Consider the following 16147-nt stretch of genomic DNA (forward strand, 5'->3'; position numbering starts at 1 on the left):
GTGTGCCCACCGCAGGTGCTGCTCCCTGTCCCCTCGGTGGCCCGTGGTCGTCACAGCTGGAGTGTGTGTCCCCCGCAGGTGCTGCTCCCTGTCCCCCTCGGGGACAGAGGCTCGGCCTCTGGCACTGACCATCAGAGCTGTAGTTTGTCCTGGGGCCAGGTTTGATGGGCATTTCCTGTCTCTGCAGGTCCCTGGTGCTGAACCGCCTGCGTCCAATTGCCAGCGGGGGTGGGAAAGCCCAACCGGGCTCCCCTTGGTGGCGGAGCAAAGGGTACCGCTGCATCGGAGGGGTCCTGTACAAAGTATCTGCCAACAAACTCTCCAAGACCTCTGGCCAGCCTGGCGACGCGGGCAGCAGGCCGCTTCTCCGCACAGGTGAGAGGTGAGGGCGGGGGCACTGGGAGGTGACACCGTCCGGCCAGTGTGTGGTGGGCACTGCAGGCCAGACTCCCTAACCTCCAACATGCTGTGGCTACTCTGGGCCTTGGCTCACGCCCCTGTCTTAGGGAGGAGGTCAGGGGCCTCATGCTCCCGGAGAGCCAGTCCAAACAAGCACTTCCCAAGTGGGTCACCTCCCAGCCTGGGAGTTAATTTCACTCTTCCATACACCCAGCGCCTTCGTAGCCATCCCTAGTGAGACTGACAGGGTGGCCGGAGAATGGAGGGTGCCAGGAGGCCTTTCTCTGGCATCCCCCCGGGAAGGGCTCTGGAGTGGTTCCCGGTTCATGTGACTGAGCGGCCCCTGATTTTCTGTGGGGTAGGGGAGAGTTGCTCACAAGCACCGTGTTTCGCTTTTGGAAAAAGGATGAGGCCAGGTACGGTAAACACGCCCGGGCGAGCGCGCACCTGGGGCCGCGGTGCCAGTAATCGCATTGGCGACGCCTCGACAACTGTGTCTGGAGGCAGCCGGCGCCACCACCTCGCGCCCTCCCAGCCCAGGGAAACAGGCTCAGGAGAAGGAAATGCTTCGGATTCGCTTATCCTACAAAATTAACTAGAAAAATATTTTGGTTTCAGTCCAATTTTACCCCTTCTTGTCCATTAAAAAAAAAAGGGTGGGGGAGATTGCAAGCGGTGTTGGGATTGCAGAGGCTGGGCCCTGCTGGCCCCCCGACCTGCCTGGGGTCTAGAGGGAGAACAGGTTCAGCCCTGGAGGAGGTGGACTCTGAGGGCAGGGTCTGCAGGGGTCAGAGGAGAGGCGGGAAGCGTCCTTCCCTGGAAGCCAGCCTCACTGGCCACCCTGCCTGGCTGTGTTCCTAGTGTTCATCTCTGGGCTCCAGGGGCTTCCAGGCTGTTTCCTAGGCAGGGTCGCTGGGAGCAGCATGGGGGCCCTGGCACCTGCCTCACAGGGCTCTGAGCCACACTGTGGCTGGCCAGTGCCCCTGACCATGCCTGCAGGCTGGTGGCTGGGGCTGGGGGGGGCCTGGTGAACTGGGTGGGAATAAGTTCTCACTTGCTGAGGATCTGGTGAGAAGCTCTGGGTCCCTTCCTGGGCACTGTGTCACTCCTGTGTGTGCCTCCGCTTCCCCACCCGTACCTTGAGAGACTGGGCAGTGTGATTTGTGTGTGTGGCCTCATCTCTGCTACACCTCAGGTGCTCAGTGCAGGAGCTGGCTGAGAACATGGGGGCCTTGGTGAGGCTCCGCCCCTGGGGGATGCTGCCATGGGTTTGGGGACAGACCCTCCTGTCACCCAGCAGAGCCTTCTCTGGTTACCTCTGACCCTCTGACTCCGGAGCTTCGTGGCATGTGGGGCCCTACACACAGCTGGTTGTATCATGGAGGGCAGGGGTCTCGGGCTCATCTCCAACAGTCATTCCCTCAGTGAAGTATAAGCCCCTGGCTAGTCTCTGGCACAGCAGGTCCCAGGTGCCCGTGGCCATCCACCCACCGCCAGCCATGTGGGCCAACGGAGCCTGAGCAGTGGAGCGCCTGGGGCCGGCAACAGGCGCTCTGAGGACATCGTGCTTGACCCCCCAGGGACAAAGCCATGAGGTGCCTCTCTGCTCATGCTGGGTGGTCCCACCTTCCCCCCGGGCCTCCTTGGCAGAGGCCAAGCCCCACGTTGGCTGGCACTGTCCTGAGAGCACTGACCCTGCAGGCACAGTCCTGGCACTGGCTTTCCTCTCTGGTCCTGAAGGCAGTGTGCAGAGCATCTGGGCTGATCCCTCTGCCCAGGGAAGGGTGCCCCGAGCCGTCACCTGCCTGCCTGGGTGGGAGGGTGCCCTGCACCTCCCACGGATGCTGCCTCTGACATCCCTAGTGCAGGGGGAGGCATGGGCTGAGCACGCGTGAAGATTCCTAGGGCCCACAGGCGTAGATTCCTAGACTCGTGTCCAGTCAGGCGGTCAGGGAGGCCTTTCTCATGAGCTGAAAACTGAGAGGAGCTCAGAAGGGACAGGAGCAGCAAGAGCATCCCTAGGTGACCATGCAGAGACCTGGGCAGGAGCGTGAGGGGGTGTGAGACACTGCAGGACCCTGTGCACAGCCAGCAGGGAGATAAGATGGGTTGGGAGCAGGCGGGGTCTGCCTGGCACCGCTGCACCCCCATTCAGAAAGCTCCCGGTAGTCATGATAATAGCATTGACTAAGGTTGATGGTTAAGTGGCCAAGACAGCAGCCATGGAGACCATGGTGTCCCGACGCCCCCGAGAGCCCCAGGCGGCCAGGATAGGCAGCTGAGGCTGCTCCTGGCAGTCAGTCTGCAGGCCCTGCCCTGCTCTGCGGAAGCCGGAGCCAGGGAGGGGATGCCTTCTGCGCTTTCCAGAGCCAGAGTCCATCCCAGGGACCCACCCACTCAGGGAGTGGCCCCCCATTACAGCAGCTGCATCCCACTCCCTGCACAGTGCCAAGGCTGGCCCCACCTCTTCACCCCAGGTCACGGTGTGTCCTTGGGACTCTCCCCGTACCGTGCATCTGTGGGACCCATGGAGGGGCTTGTGGCTTGGGTCCATCTCCCTGCACCGGGGTCCTTGGGTCGCCAGGATCCTGTGGCCCACTTGTGTTGGGCTGGGTGGGCCTGTTGGGGGAGGTGCACCTGCCACCCCGGCTCCTCCCATCCCTCGGTGTCCATGAGATGCCTGTGGCAGGCAGCAGGCAGGCAGCAGGTTTGCACTTGGCCCCTTCAGGCACGGTGCCCACCACCGAACCGCCCAGGGTCTGAGCTTTGGGGAGGAGGGACTGTATAGCCTTGGCCTGCTCAGCAGTGGGGAGGGGAGGAAGGGGCTGCCACACTCCTCCCTGGGAGGCTGCGGCGCTCCTGCGTCTCCCCCTCGGTGCCAAGTGCTGAGCGCCGCAGATTTTGCCATTTACACACATGGCAGAGCACCGGCGAGCGCAGAGCCCCTGACATCACCACACTGCGAACAGTCTATCCTGGCCACCCTTGCTGACTGGCCCCTGCCTCTGCTGGCCCTTCCCTTGCCCCAGAGCCATCAGAGAGCCAGTCTGGTTCCCCCAGCCCTTCTGGGGCGCATCTCACCCCTGCACCAGCAGCAACCCAGAGCTCCCTCATTCGGCCTCAGCAACCCAAGCAAGGAGGGTCTGGTGCACAGAGGCCGGTGGCAGGCAGGGGTCCTGGGGCCTCCTTCCTCCCACCCCTGCCCCTGGGGAGGCCCCACCTTCCATCAAGTGGGGCTGTGGCCTCTGGTGTCCTGCTGGCCAGCCTTGGTGGCGACTGTGGCAGTCCTGGGGCTCTGCAGAGCCCAGTGAGGCCGCACCCACCCTTTGGGTCGACAGCTGAGGCCACAGCTCCAGCTGCCTGGGCCCCCACCAGCCCCGCCTCGCCATGAGGAAGGTAGATGGCTCCCAGCTGTGGGATACCGCTGACCAGCCCACTTAAGAGGAATAATAATTAAAGAAATAAATTTCCTCTCTTGGTGTCAGCAGAAATTTGATTTCAACAAGAAAGTGCAGCTTCTTGGAAGGGGTGAGGGTGGTTGTCCTGGCTGAGCCCCCCGGGCTCTGGGCCCCTGACGGCAGAGGACAGTGTGGCTTCTACCCCCAGCTTCCCCACTCCATGAAGCCGAGCCCTCCCTCCACAGCCCACCTGCCACCTGAAGGGCTGAGCTCCAGGGCCCCTCCCCGCATACTCCTGTGTAGGCCCCCAATGAACATGGCCCATATATGGCCACCAAGAGCCTGACGGTCCCTGTGATGGGGCAGAGGCCCCAGACTCTGGCCACAGGGCTGGCCTTGGCTTGTTCTGTGTCCCCCAAGCCCCCAGGCACCTGTGGTTGTGGCCCTCCCTGCTGCGGGCCAGCTGCTGCGTGTTCCTGGCACGTCCGGCCTCTGCACCTCCCCTGCTCGTCACCTGCCCTCCCTCCCTGGGGTGACATAGGTCCTGTCTGAGAGCCCCCACCCCACATTGCCTCTCCTGGGGTGCCCTCTGCCGCTGGCCGCCTTTTCCCAAGGGTGCAGTTTCCATGTACCAGACGGACGTGCCCTGGAGGGCCTGGTGGGCACGCTGTGAGCAGACCAGGGCTTGGCGCGGCCCTGCCTGACTTCCTGGGAGAGGGCTGGGCTGGGAATTGGGGCTGCCTGCGTGTGCTGCTCATCATGGATATTGTCCCTTGGGCCGGGCAGCAGCTGTCCAGTGGGTGCTGGCTGGAGCAGGGACTGGAAGTGCTGAGGAACCTCTGACTGCAGGGCCCCCACCCCGCTTGCCTTACAGGGCCTGACATCCAGCGGTGCCCAGAGGAGCCTGGCCCAGAGCCGGCACTGGGGCACCGAGCAGGGGGTGGGGCTGGCGGGAGCCGTGTCTATTCTGGGAAGATCCCGGGGAAGTGAAAGTTATTTGGAATGCACGGCGCCTTCTGCTGTTGAGTTGCTGGGGGTTATTCAGTTGAACTTTTTAGCACCTCTCAGGCAGCCCCTGCCCTTTTTCCAGCCACCTGTTTTATGTGCATTTTTTAACACTGCAAAGCATTTGAAAAAGTGCCTCCTGTTTTTGTCAGAACTCCTGTCATGAGCCTCACACTGGGAATTTTTTTTTTTTGAGACAGAGTTTCGCTCTTGTAGCCCAGGCTGGAGTGCAATGGCGAGATCTCGGCTCACAGCAACCTCCGCCTCCCGGGTTCAAGCCATTCTGCCTCAGCCTCCGGAGCAGCTGGGATTACAGACATGTGCCACCACACCCAGCTAATTTTTTCTTTTCAGTAGAGACGGGATTTCTCCATGTTGGTCATGGCTGGTTTCGAACTCTGGACCTCAGGTGATCTGCCTGCCTCGGCCTCCCAAAGTGCTGGGATTACAGGCATGAGCCACCGCGCCCGGCCAACACACTGGCATGTTTTTTAAATAGCACAAAGTGGAAAGGGAAGTACCCCCCCCGCTGCACCCTGTCACGTGCCAGGCGGGCTTGTGATGCCCGCGTGTCCCTGGCTGGGAGCAGATGGCGTCACAGTGTTAGCGGCAGCCTGGGCGAGAGCCTGGGAACCAGCAGTGCCGACAGGCCGCCGCATTGCCGCGTCCCTCACCACACAGTCTGGCAGGTGCGAGGGCATGCCTGTGCTACCTGGACCCTGCTGCCCACCCGGGGACAAGGGTCCCGGCCTGAGAACAGGGGCTGCCCTGAGCTCCCTCCCCCCGCATTGGTCCCCCCCGCACCCAGACCCTCATCACCCTCCCTTTGCCCTTGGCCTCCCCACACCCCCCAGGTTTCTACTTTCCTCAGTGCCTCCTTTCTTGCCCCCAGGCTCCATTACTAGCTCCTGCTTCTGCACCCGCAGGGCTCACTTGCCACTCAGCTCTGGAGCTGCCCTTTTGAAACTTGAGATGGTCTGAGAGTGGGGACAGTAGGCAGGGTCCCTGAGGGCGAAGGGCAGCAGCACCATTGACCCCAGCCAGGGAGCACCGGGCTGGATGCAAAGCACAAAGCGAGGAGTGTGGGGGGCTCCAGCCTGAGGGTGCAAAGGGGCAGTAGGCTTGGGTTCTCAGGTGGGAGCCTGTGGCTGCTGGGCCATCTGGGGAGTGAGGACAAGGCTGCTCTCCAGTGCTCAGAGTGGGGCAGGGCTGGCTATTTGGGGCTGGGCAGCTTTGGGACATCCCTTTTTAAAGTAGGATGGCTTTGTCGCCACCTCAGGTCCCCAGAATTTCTGAGTGATGTCACCTCTGCCTCTTAACTGCAGTGTCCATTTCAGCATTTGCCCTGGAGGAAATTGGATCTGGTCTGGGCAGGATCATGTGCGTATTTGAGGAACCCGGGAAAGCCGCCCTCAGCAGGCTCGCCCTGCCCTGCCCACCCCATGATCCTGGGTGACCTCTGTCTGTAGAAGGCAGGCAGGACTGTGTCACTGGAGCAGACCCTCCTCCTCCAGGTAGCACCCCGTCCCCGCCTCATCCCCTTGGCTCTGAGGCCTCACAGCACTCGGCCATGTGCAGTCCCAAAGTCCATTCCCTTCCTGCCACCGCCGCCCTCTCAGGCCATGGTGTGCAGTTTCAGAAAGGCTGAGGTGGTCCTTATGCTCAGGGTTTTGAGGAGTATCTGATGAGGCACCTCTAAAATTTAGAGTAACAGGCACTAGCCAGGATCTGCTAGGGCCAGCCCAGGGCCTCAGGGACAGGGTGCCCTTCCCCCAGCAGCCCACAGCTGCAGTGGGCAGCCGGGCAGATGCCTCCGCCGAGCGGGCTTTGTCCCCACACCTTCTCTGCTGCATTTCTTTAGTTTTACAGTCCTCTAAAAATCAGAAACCGTTCTTGCTCCTAAAAGGCCAGACCACGTGTGCCCCATGGGCCATATTCACGCCCTGGTCTAAGTGACCCTGCAGGTCCCCCATAAGCCCCAGCCCAGGCTCTGGCAGAGGGAGGTGCTGCTGTTAGCAGCTGTTCTGTTTACAGGGCAGCTTCCTGGGTGGCAGGGGCTGAGGAGAGAGCCAGGAGCAGTGTCCATTGGCCAGTCACTGCCTCGGCCCAGGATGGGCACCCAGGGACATGAGGAAGCCAGCAGGGGGGTTCCGGCCAGCAGAGTGTGGCCCTGGGGAGCCTGACCAGGGAGGCCGCAGGGACAGGTGGGCGGCTCTAGCCCACGTGGCCAGGCCCTCCGAGGGTGCTGCCTGGCTTTGCTGGCTCTGAGGGCAGGGACAGGAACCCTTCCTGGACCCTGCCCTAGAGAAGAGCCAGACACAGGGCCTAGCAGCTCCCCACTCTCAGGTGCTGTGTCCCCAGAGGGGCCTGGCAGGGCCCAGAGCGTCACTGTGGGGAGGGGAGCTCTGGGCAGTTCCCTGGAGGGAGGCTTTGCCTGAGCTGAGGGCTGGGACCCCTGAGGGCCTTGACTGAGGGGGTTAGCAGGGAAAGGGCCTGCAGGCAAGGCTATGGCCTGCTATGACCCGTGCCTCTCTCCCCGACAGGCCGGCTGGATCCTGCAGGCAGCTGTAGCCGTTCCCTGGCCAGGTACTGCCTTCGGGCTGGGCAGTGGGCGGGGCTCCCTGCTTGCCTTCGGGCTCATGCACCTCTCTCGCTGTCTGCAGCCGGGCCGTGCAGCGCAGCCTGGCCATCATCCGGCAGGCACGGCAGCGGAGGGAGAAGAGGAAGGAGTACTGCATGTACTATAACCGCTTCGGCAGGTGCAACCGTGGCGAGCACTGCCCTTACATCCATGACCCTGAGAAGGTGGCCGTGTGCACCAGGTGCCCTCCTGCCCTCGCCTGGGGGAGGTTCTGTGCTGGGCCCTGCCCGTGGTCCCTGCTGGCCCTTCCTCACACCCTTTTCTCCTGGTGCTGCAGGTTTGTCCGGGGCACCTGCAAGAAAACGGATGGGACCTGCCCCTTCTCCCACCATGTGTCCAAGGAGAAGGTGAGTGCAGCACTGGTGGCCCTGTTCCCGTGCACCTTTCTCTGGGGCCTCGGCCGCCTGGCCTCTGGGCAGATGGTGCCCACAGCTTTCCCTGGGCTTGGGACATGCAGATCCCTGCCCTGGCATCCTTAGAGTCTGCTGTACCGCCTCTACCCCACTGCAGGTTTTGCAGCTGGGCTGCCTCTTCCCAGGAAGGCAGCACTGATAGGGTCCCCACTCACCATGCACAGGGGTCTCTTTTCCCTTCTCCTGACAGCACCAGGCCTCACCAGATCCCCAGGCCCCCCTTACACATGCCTAGGGGAAGGCGGTCCCACAGGTACCCCTGTGGACCCAGGGCTGAGGCCTCGGGGCCTCTTCAGACTGGGGTTGGCAGGAGCGGGGAAGCTGTATGTGAGGGGCTGGATGGGGAGGCTGCCTGGGCAGAAGGCAGGAGGGAGGGGCTGGAGGGGAAACAGCTGGACTCCTGGCGCATGCAGTTGTCCCCGCCTAAAACCCCACAGACTTGTTTTGAGCCAAGGTGGGTCCCCTGCTGGGAAGAAGCAAGAGCGCCCCCAGGGCTGGGGTCGGGGTCAGTACTGGCGGGGACACATGGAGCTCTTGTGCCCTGGACTCAGCCACGGTATGACCACAGCATGCGAGTGGAGTGAGGGCTGCCTCGGATGAGGGAGGCGGTGTTGGGCAGGGGTGCTGCTGCCGCAACAGCTTTTCCCCTTGAGGAACTTGAAAAGAATCAGCATTTTTCTCCCTAATAGAGCTTCGGAACTCTGTTGTGAGCAATTTGGAAATTCACGTCGAGTTTCGGGTTCATTAGCTCCCAGCTCCAAAGCCGGAGCACATTCCAAGCTGTCTAATGTGGACGCCCCGCACCAGTGCCCTGAATTAATGTTATTGTTATTTGTGTGGACGTGGCGGGGTGCAAACAAGGTTAATTGAAATGAGAATGCAGTTTCCTCTTGATAACAGCCCCGCTCTGACAGCCAGGAGGAGCTCCGTTTGCTGTAGAGTTGGCTTTATCATCCCTTTTTATTAGAGCTAATTTGGGCTCTATATCAAAAACCACATTAAGGGAATTGTCTACAGCCCACCACCGCCAGCCCCAAACAGGCCCCCAGCCCCTCTCCCCTCTGCGGCTGCAGTTAAAAGACAATTAGAAATAAACTCCCGCTCGTTAAATCACCCTTTGTTTCTTTGCCTTTTCCCTCCCTCCCTCTCAGCCCTGGCCGCTGGCTCTAGACCCCTTCTTCCCTCCTTGGCCTTAGACAAGTTCCTCTCCCATCCCCAACCTTGCCCCAGAAAAGTGACTTTTTAAAGCCTCTGGATCTGCCCAGATCCCCCAGGGCTCCTCAGGCCCCAGCAGCTCTGAGCAGGCTGGAAAGGGGAGGGGGACAGGGGTAGAGGGAGCCGGGAGGGTAGTCTGACCCAGGAGGGAGCAAGGCCCTGGGAGGGGAGCGGGAATAGCCTGGGGCAAGGCTGGAGACCCCGGGGTGCTGGCAGGGGCTCTGTGGGGGCTCCATGCTGAGGCCAGACGGTGACATCTTTGTTCTGGACACCCAGGCAGCCCAGGAGGAGCCTGTGGTGGCCCCCAAGGGGCAGGGAGATGTCTCCTGGAAACGGCAAGAGACCCCCTGCTTCCCTCCCTGGGTGGCCCTAGCCCAGCCATTGCTCCTCAGGCCTGAGGTTCCCCTAAATGGGAGGAAAGTTGCATTGCTTCCCTCTCCCAGCCCAGTGGTGATAACAAGCACTGACTGTGGCCAGCGGCCCTGTGCTGGGGAGGAGGATGCTGCTGGACCCCTCCTGCTGACAGCCTCAGCCTCCATGGTGCTGGCCTGCAGCCAGTGCCACGCCAGGCCTGCTTTCAGGTGGCTCCTGCCCACCTAGAGCCCAGGGACACTGCCTGTGGCCCACAGGTCAGGTGCCTGGAGAGCCCTCTGTTGGGTGCTGGCCTGTGGCTTGTCTTCCCACCTAGACACTGGTCCCCATGGCCTGAGAGGCTCCAAGGGTAGCCCTGACCACAGGCTAGTGGTTGGGAGCCCTGGCTGCCATCTCGCCCTGGACGGTGGGCAGGCTCAGAACAGGTGAGGGACTCAGAGGAGGGTGCCCCTGAGGCTGAGCCACAGGGCTGCTCCATGCCTCCTCTGGACAGAGTGAGGGCAGGGGTGTGGCTCACCTGGGAAGGCCGGGGCCACCTCTGAGCAGCAGCCTCCCTGCCCCGCGGGTCCTGGTGGCTGCCCTTCCTGCCTGCTGGTGCCGTCGTGTCCATTTCTCTCTCGAGCGGGGCTGTAGGAGGGTCCCCAGCCGCCATCTGTGGGCCCTGGAGGGTGGCCGCCTGCTGGCCCTCACTGCTGGCCCTTCCCGCAGATGCCCGTGTGCTCCTACTTCCTGAAGGGCATCTGCAGCAACAGCAACTGTCCCTACAGCCACGTGTACGTGTCCCGCAAGGCTGAGGTCTGCAGCGACTTCCTCAAAGGCTACTGCCCCCTGGGTGCAAAGGTGAGGGGTCTGTGGGGGCTCGAGTGGGCGGGGTTCCTGTGGTTTGGTCGTCCCCTGTTCACTCCTGGGTGCCTGCCGTGGCTGGATGACCCTTCTGCAGCCCTGAGGTGGTCAGTGTCATCACGTCCACCTCACAGGTGACTGAGAGAGGTCCAGCATCTTTCCCGGGGTTGCACAGCACCAGCACAGGGTGGGGTTTGAACTGTGGGAAGGTGAGGTGCAGAGGACCTAGACTTACGGGTGCAGCACGGGTAGCCTGGAAGCTGGCCCCCCATGGTAGGGGTGTGGCGGCTGGGCCGGAGCAGCTCCTGGAATGTTGCTGGGGATGGCAGTGTGGTGAAGGGGATATTGGAGGCCAGGGGGCCGGCAGCCTCCACAGGAAGGCTGCGGGTGGATGGGACACTCCCACCCGGCCTGGGGCAGAGGGGTGGGCCGGGCAGAGCCGAGGGGGCCGCCTGAGCTGTGGCTGGCGAGGCTGGGGTGAGCTGGCACTGGAGCTCATTGTGGGGCACGACTGCTGGGTGGGGAATTGGGGACCTGGGCTGCAAGGGTCATCTGCAGCTGATGGCTCCGGCTCCCCTCTTCCTGGGGGTGTGACTGACTCCTGCGTTGTGGAGGCGGAGGCTCTCTGGGAAATTCCCAGCAGTGGAGCCAGCTCCTCCCCTCTGCCTCAACCTGTCCTCCTGGCTTCACCAGGACTCCCCGCCCCAAGCCATGTAGCCTCAGCCTCCCCAGTGGGCCTGGTCCCAGGTACAGCCCCCCTCTCCCCCAGCCTCTCATGCCTGTTTCTCTCCCTGCCTGGGGGCTCCTGCACCTGGCCTAGGGCTGGTGGCTGAGGGTGGGGAGGGGCCGGAGTTGGGGGACCTGGAGATGCTCCTTGTCCCTGGCATCTTGAGAGGGAGCCCCAGGGCCTGCAGCCATGGCTCACTGCCCCTGGATCCTCACACTTCTGAGTGTTGGCGCTGCCTCAGGGTCTGCAACCCCCGTGAAGCCGAGAACACCAGGCACCCCAAGAACCCTTTCCCAGCCCACCGCAAGGACACCGACCCTAGGCTCTCCTGCCCCTCCCTTGCTGGGTTCCCCTGTGGGGTGCTGTAGTAGCTGGGCCACACACGCCTTCCTGTGCACAGCGCTCTGTGGTGGGCCGGGCCCTTCCCAGCATCCTCTCCCTCATCCTCAGTCCTCACAGCCACTGCCCAGGAGGAGCCAGCCCTCAGCTCCTCCTGCTGCCAGGGCCAACCTGAAACCTGGCAGGGAATCCCCTCCAGGGAGGTAGGGCCTGGCCAGGGCAGCCCCAGACCCTGTGGGGGCAGTGGCAGGATCCCCATGGAGGCCGTGGCTGATTGTTGTAAAATGTTTCCATTTAAATGAAAATATCAAAGTGATATTTAGGTCCTGCTGCTATTAGCGGAAGTGCTTACTGCTGCCTTTCCGTTTGTCCGCGCCGCGGCGCCCGCATGATGGATAGCGGCTTGTAATTATATATGGGAAAGCGCTGAGCCGGCCAGATCCAGTGGGGACAGGCGGCAGCCCGGGCCTGCGAGGGTTAATTTTATTCTCTAAATAATGTGAAAAGTGCTGAATCGTCACCTTGCGCCTGAAGTAGAAGTCCTCAAATGGGCCCCAGAGAGTTCATAATATTCCACTGAATCAAGTGAAATTGTTAACCTTGCTTCATAAAGCGATGGCTTGTTAAAGAGCCACATTCCCTTTCCTTGTGAATAATTTAGGCTGGGAGTAAATCTCCGCTCTTTCCCCTTTTAGGGGGCCACGGCTGTGGCTCAGGGGTCAGCCTCCGCCAGATGCTGCCTGTCCTGGATATGAGCTCGGGGGTGACTTCAGACTGCCTGTTTGTGCACACCTGCGGGGTCTGCGCGCCCTGCCACGTCCTCCCTGGTAGACGTCCCTGTCTGGTGCAGCGCTGTTTTCCTCCCTTGCCTTGGGAGCTTGCTCCATCCTTGTCAAAGGGATCTCCCCGGCTGAGAATGTTTTGCTGGGGGGAGACTTTGAGACTAGAAAACCTCACCTTCTCCCCTTAGTCTTAATAGCCAAACGGGTCTATCTGCTGTCAAATTCTGATCCGCTGCCTGCGTCCTTGAACGGAAGAGTTTTCCCTCCTCCATGCTCACTGCTCACCTGTTTGTCCACGGGTATGTCCGGCTGGGTCCATTGCCATCCCCTTTCAATACTCACGCTGCCCTGTCAGGGCTCCTGCCCTTGTGATGCTCCTGACAACTTCTGCACCCTTCCTTGCTTTCTGGCACCCAGATGCTCCCAGCACCCGGCGGCTCTGGGACAGCCGCTCCTGGCTCCTTATGGATGTGTTTAAGACTCAGGGTCTGGGCCAGGCGTGATGGCTCACGCCTGTAATCCCAACACTTTGGGAGACTGAGGCAGGTGGATCACCTGAGGTCAGGAGTTTGAAACCAGCTTGGCCAACATTGGGAAACCCCATCTCTACTAAAAATACAAAAAATTAGCTGGTTGTGGTGGCAAATGCCTGTAATCCCAGCTACTCGGGAGGCTGAGGCAGGAGAATTGCTGGAACCCGGGAGGTGGAGGTTGCAGTGAGCTGAGATTGCGCCATTGCACTCTAGCCTGGGCGGCAAGAGTGAAACTCCGTCTCAAAAAAAAAAAGATTCTGGGTCTAGGCACTGCTCCTGGTGGCTCTGGATGGGACAGCTGCTCCTGCTCCTGGTGGCTCTGGGTGGGACAGCTGCTCCTGCTCCTGGTGGCTCTGGGTGGGACAGCTGCTCCTGCAGCACCCTGGTTCCTTCTGGGTGTTTGGGACTCAGGATCTGGGCGCTGCGTGTGCTTGTTGCAGCTTGGGTGTTGGCTGCTGCCAGCGCCCCCAGTGCATAGGGCTGGGAAGTATCGTGTGCACATGTGCAGGGGTGACAGTGACTCCGTCCCCACCTCCGCGTTGAGAGCTCCTCCACACCTTGGCCCTCCTACATCTGCAGCGCCTGCTCCGTGAGCCTTCATGCTGCCGTTTTCTCCATGCCCTGTGTGTGGTTGGTGCCTGTCTGCAGGGAGCTGCCGAGAGAGGGAGGACCCTGGCTGAGTCTTGGGTTTTAGCTCCCCAGTGCGAGCTGAGAGTTGAGACACCTGGGATCCCCCTCACGCACACCCTGCCTTCATCCTCCAGGCTTGAGGGGCTCCTGTGTCCTCTGGACAGCGCCTGTCTTGGTTTTGGTCACATACAGCACTTCTCTGTTGGTCACCCTTGCTTTTGCCAGTGCTGCTTTGTTAGGCCGAATCCTTCGTCCTTTATGAGGCAGAGTCCTGACATCCTTTGCCCTATCATTTGTGCTCGGGAGTCTTGTTTAGGACCAGTCTCCACCCACGGTCACAGAGTGCCTCCTGCATCGCCTGCTGCTGGCTCAAGAGGCACCTGTGCGTGTAGCTTGTCCCTGCGCAATTACTTCCTCCTCTGGTCTCAATCTCCTTTTATATACAATTGGGATAATGGCACTGCGTATCTCAGAGGGGCATGGTGACTCTTCAGGGGGTCACGGTGGGCCTGGCAACATCCTGGGCGGCCCCTGGCATGGGGAGGCCTCCCTACAAGTCAGCTGCTGTTCGCTGTTCTTTATTTTCGTGTTGTGTGAGGTGGGGCCCCACTTAGTTTTTCTTCATGTCATGGGTGCTTTCCCCTCAACAGTGGTCTAACTCTTAGATTTGTGGTGTCAGCTTAAAAAAACAAACAAACAGCTTTATTGAAGTACAGTTTCCCTCCCACACGATTCCTCTGCTCTAGGTCTGTGGTTCTGTGGGTTTGAGTAAACTCAGAGTTGTACAGCCGCACCACAACGCAGCTTTCCATCGTTTTCATTGCCCCCAGCATTCCCTCAGCTCTTTTCGTCATCAGTCCCAGCCCCGCCTTCCTCCCACCCCTGGCCCCTAACACTCATCCACTTCTGTCTCTGTAAGTTTCTTTTGTGGGCCTTTCGTGTAACTTTCGTGTAACTTTCCATCCACCTCAGCCTCCCAAAGTGCTGGGATTGTAGGTATGAGCCACCAAGCACAGCTCCTGTGAGTTTTTTGTTTATTTCCCTTAAGATTTTCTCTTTGCCCTATGGATTATTTGGTAAAAGGCAAAAGAGTCATATGATCTGAAGAGAAACCAGAGTATTGCCTGTAGATTATTTAGAAGTGTGTTATTAAGCTTCCAAGTGTTTTGAAATTTTCCTGTTACCTTTCTTTCATTGATTTCTAGTTTGATCTATGTTGATTAAAATCATACAGATTTTAATTCTAAGTTTCTCACGTTTGTTTTATGGCCGAGGATATGGTCTTTCTTGGTATATGTTCCATATGTACTTGAAAAAAGTGCGTATTCCACTGTTGTTGGTGCTCTATAAATGTCTAATAGATCTTGCTAGTTAAAGGTGTTTTTGAGTTCTTCCTTGACGATTTTCGGTCTGGTGTTCAGTTGTTGAGAGAGGTGTTGAAGTCTCTAACTATAATTGTGGATTTGTCTAGTTCTCCTTTCATAGCTATCAGTTATTGCTTCATGTATTTTACAGCTTTTCTGTTTGGTGCATATACATTAGAATTGCTGTGCATTCTTTTTGTTGTTGTTGTTTGTTTAGAGAGACCGGGTCTCGCTTTGTTGCCCAGGCTGGAGCTCAGTGGCACAATCGCAGTTCACTGCAACCTCAAACTCCTGAGCTCTGGTGATCCTCCCACCTCAGCCTACTGAGTAGCTAGGACTACAGGCATGCACCACCATGCCTGGCTACTTTTTAAATTTTTTTGTAGAAATGGGGTCTCGCTATGTTGCTCAGGCTAGTCTTGAACTCCTGATCTCAAATGGTCCTCCTTGGCCTCCCAGAGTGCTGGGATAACAGGTGTGGCCATACTATGCATTCTTGGTAGATTTACTCTTTTATTTTTATATCATGTTTCTGTCTCTAGTGATTTTCTTTGCTTTGAAGTCATCTTTTTCTGATATTAATATAGCCACACCTGTTTTCTTTGAATCAAGTTTTCATAAGTCTTTTTTTCTCTTTTTACTTTAAATTTATCTGTGTGTCATATTGAAGTGACTTTCTTGTAGACAGCAGATAGTTCAATCATGTTTTAAAATTCACTCTGCCAATCTCTGTCTTTTAGTTGGTATATTTAGGACATTTACATTTAATGTGATTTTTGCTATATTAGGGCTTAAGTGTATCATTTGATTTATTTTGTTTTCTATTAGTTCTTTTTTTCCCTAGGGGTTTTTTTCTCTTGCCTTCCTATGGGTTACTTGAACACTTTTTAGAATTTTTATTTGATTTACTTATAGTGTTTTCCAGTATAGATCTTTATTCAGTAGTCTTCCCTTCTCTGTGGGGGATGCATTCCAAGATCCCTCATGGATGCCTGAACCCATGGGTGTCATGGAACCCGATTCCATCATTTGGAACATGTTTCTATTATCTTCCACCCACAAATCAAATGCCTTTTTAAATCTTTTTTTTTTTTTTTGAGACAGAGTCTCACTCTGTCGCCCAGACTGGAGTGTGGTAGTGCGATCTCGGCTCACTGCAGCCTCTGCCTCCTGGATTCAAGCAATTCTTCTGCCTCAGCTTCCTGAGTAGCTGGGTTTATAGGCGTGTACCACCACGCCTGAGTAATTTTTATGTTTTTAATAGAGACGGGGTTTCACCATGTTGGCCAGGCTGGTCTTGAACTCCTGACCTCAAATGATCCACCTGCGTCGGTCTCCCAAAGTGCTGGGATTACAGGCATGAGCCACCACGCCCGGCTGCCTTTTTAAATATCTAAACGTTTATCACACACTGTACCCCTAACTTTTGCAGTTTGCAGTGTGACAGCAAAATTAGCATTAATTTCTTTTTCTTTCTTTTTTTTTT

The 16147-nt window shown here is 58.5% G+C and overlaps 1 protein-coding gene across 1 annotated transcript in view; it reads left to right on the top strand.

Moving 5' to 3' along the window:
• The window catches only part of ZC3H3 (zinc finger CCCH-type containing 3), a 105337-nt gene that overhangs the window by 63243 nt on the left and 25947 nt on the right, over positions 1-16147 (top strand). Inside the window, exons 5-9 of the mRNA XM_011938075.1 lie at positions 188-375; positions 7346-7388; positions 7466-7624; positions 7721-7790; positions 10152-10283. Of these exons, the coding sequence (XP_011793465.1) occupies positions 188-375; positions 7346-7388; positions 7466-7624; positions 7721-7790; positions 10152-10283 (592 nt within the window). The remainder of the gene's footprint in view (positions 1-187; positions 376-7345; positions 7389-7465; positions 7625-7720; positions 7791-10151; positions 10284-16147) is intronic.

This window comes from Colobus angolensis, unplaced genomic scaffold, assembly GCF_000951035.1.
Source record: "Colobus angolensis palliatus isolate OR3802 unplaced genomic scaffold, Cang.pa_1.0 Scaffold17, whole genome shotgun sequence".
In the NCBI taxonomy this organism is placed as follows: Eukaryota; Metazoa; Chordata; class Mammalia; order Primates; family Cercopithecidae; genus Colobus; species Colobus angolensis.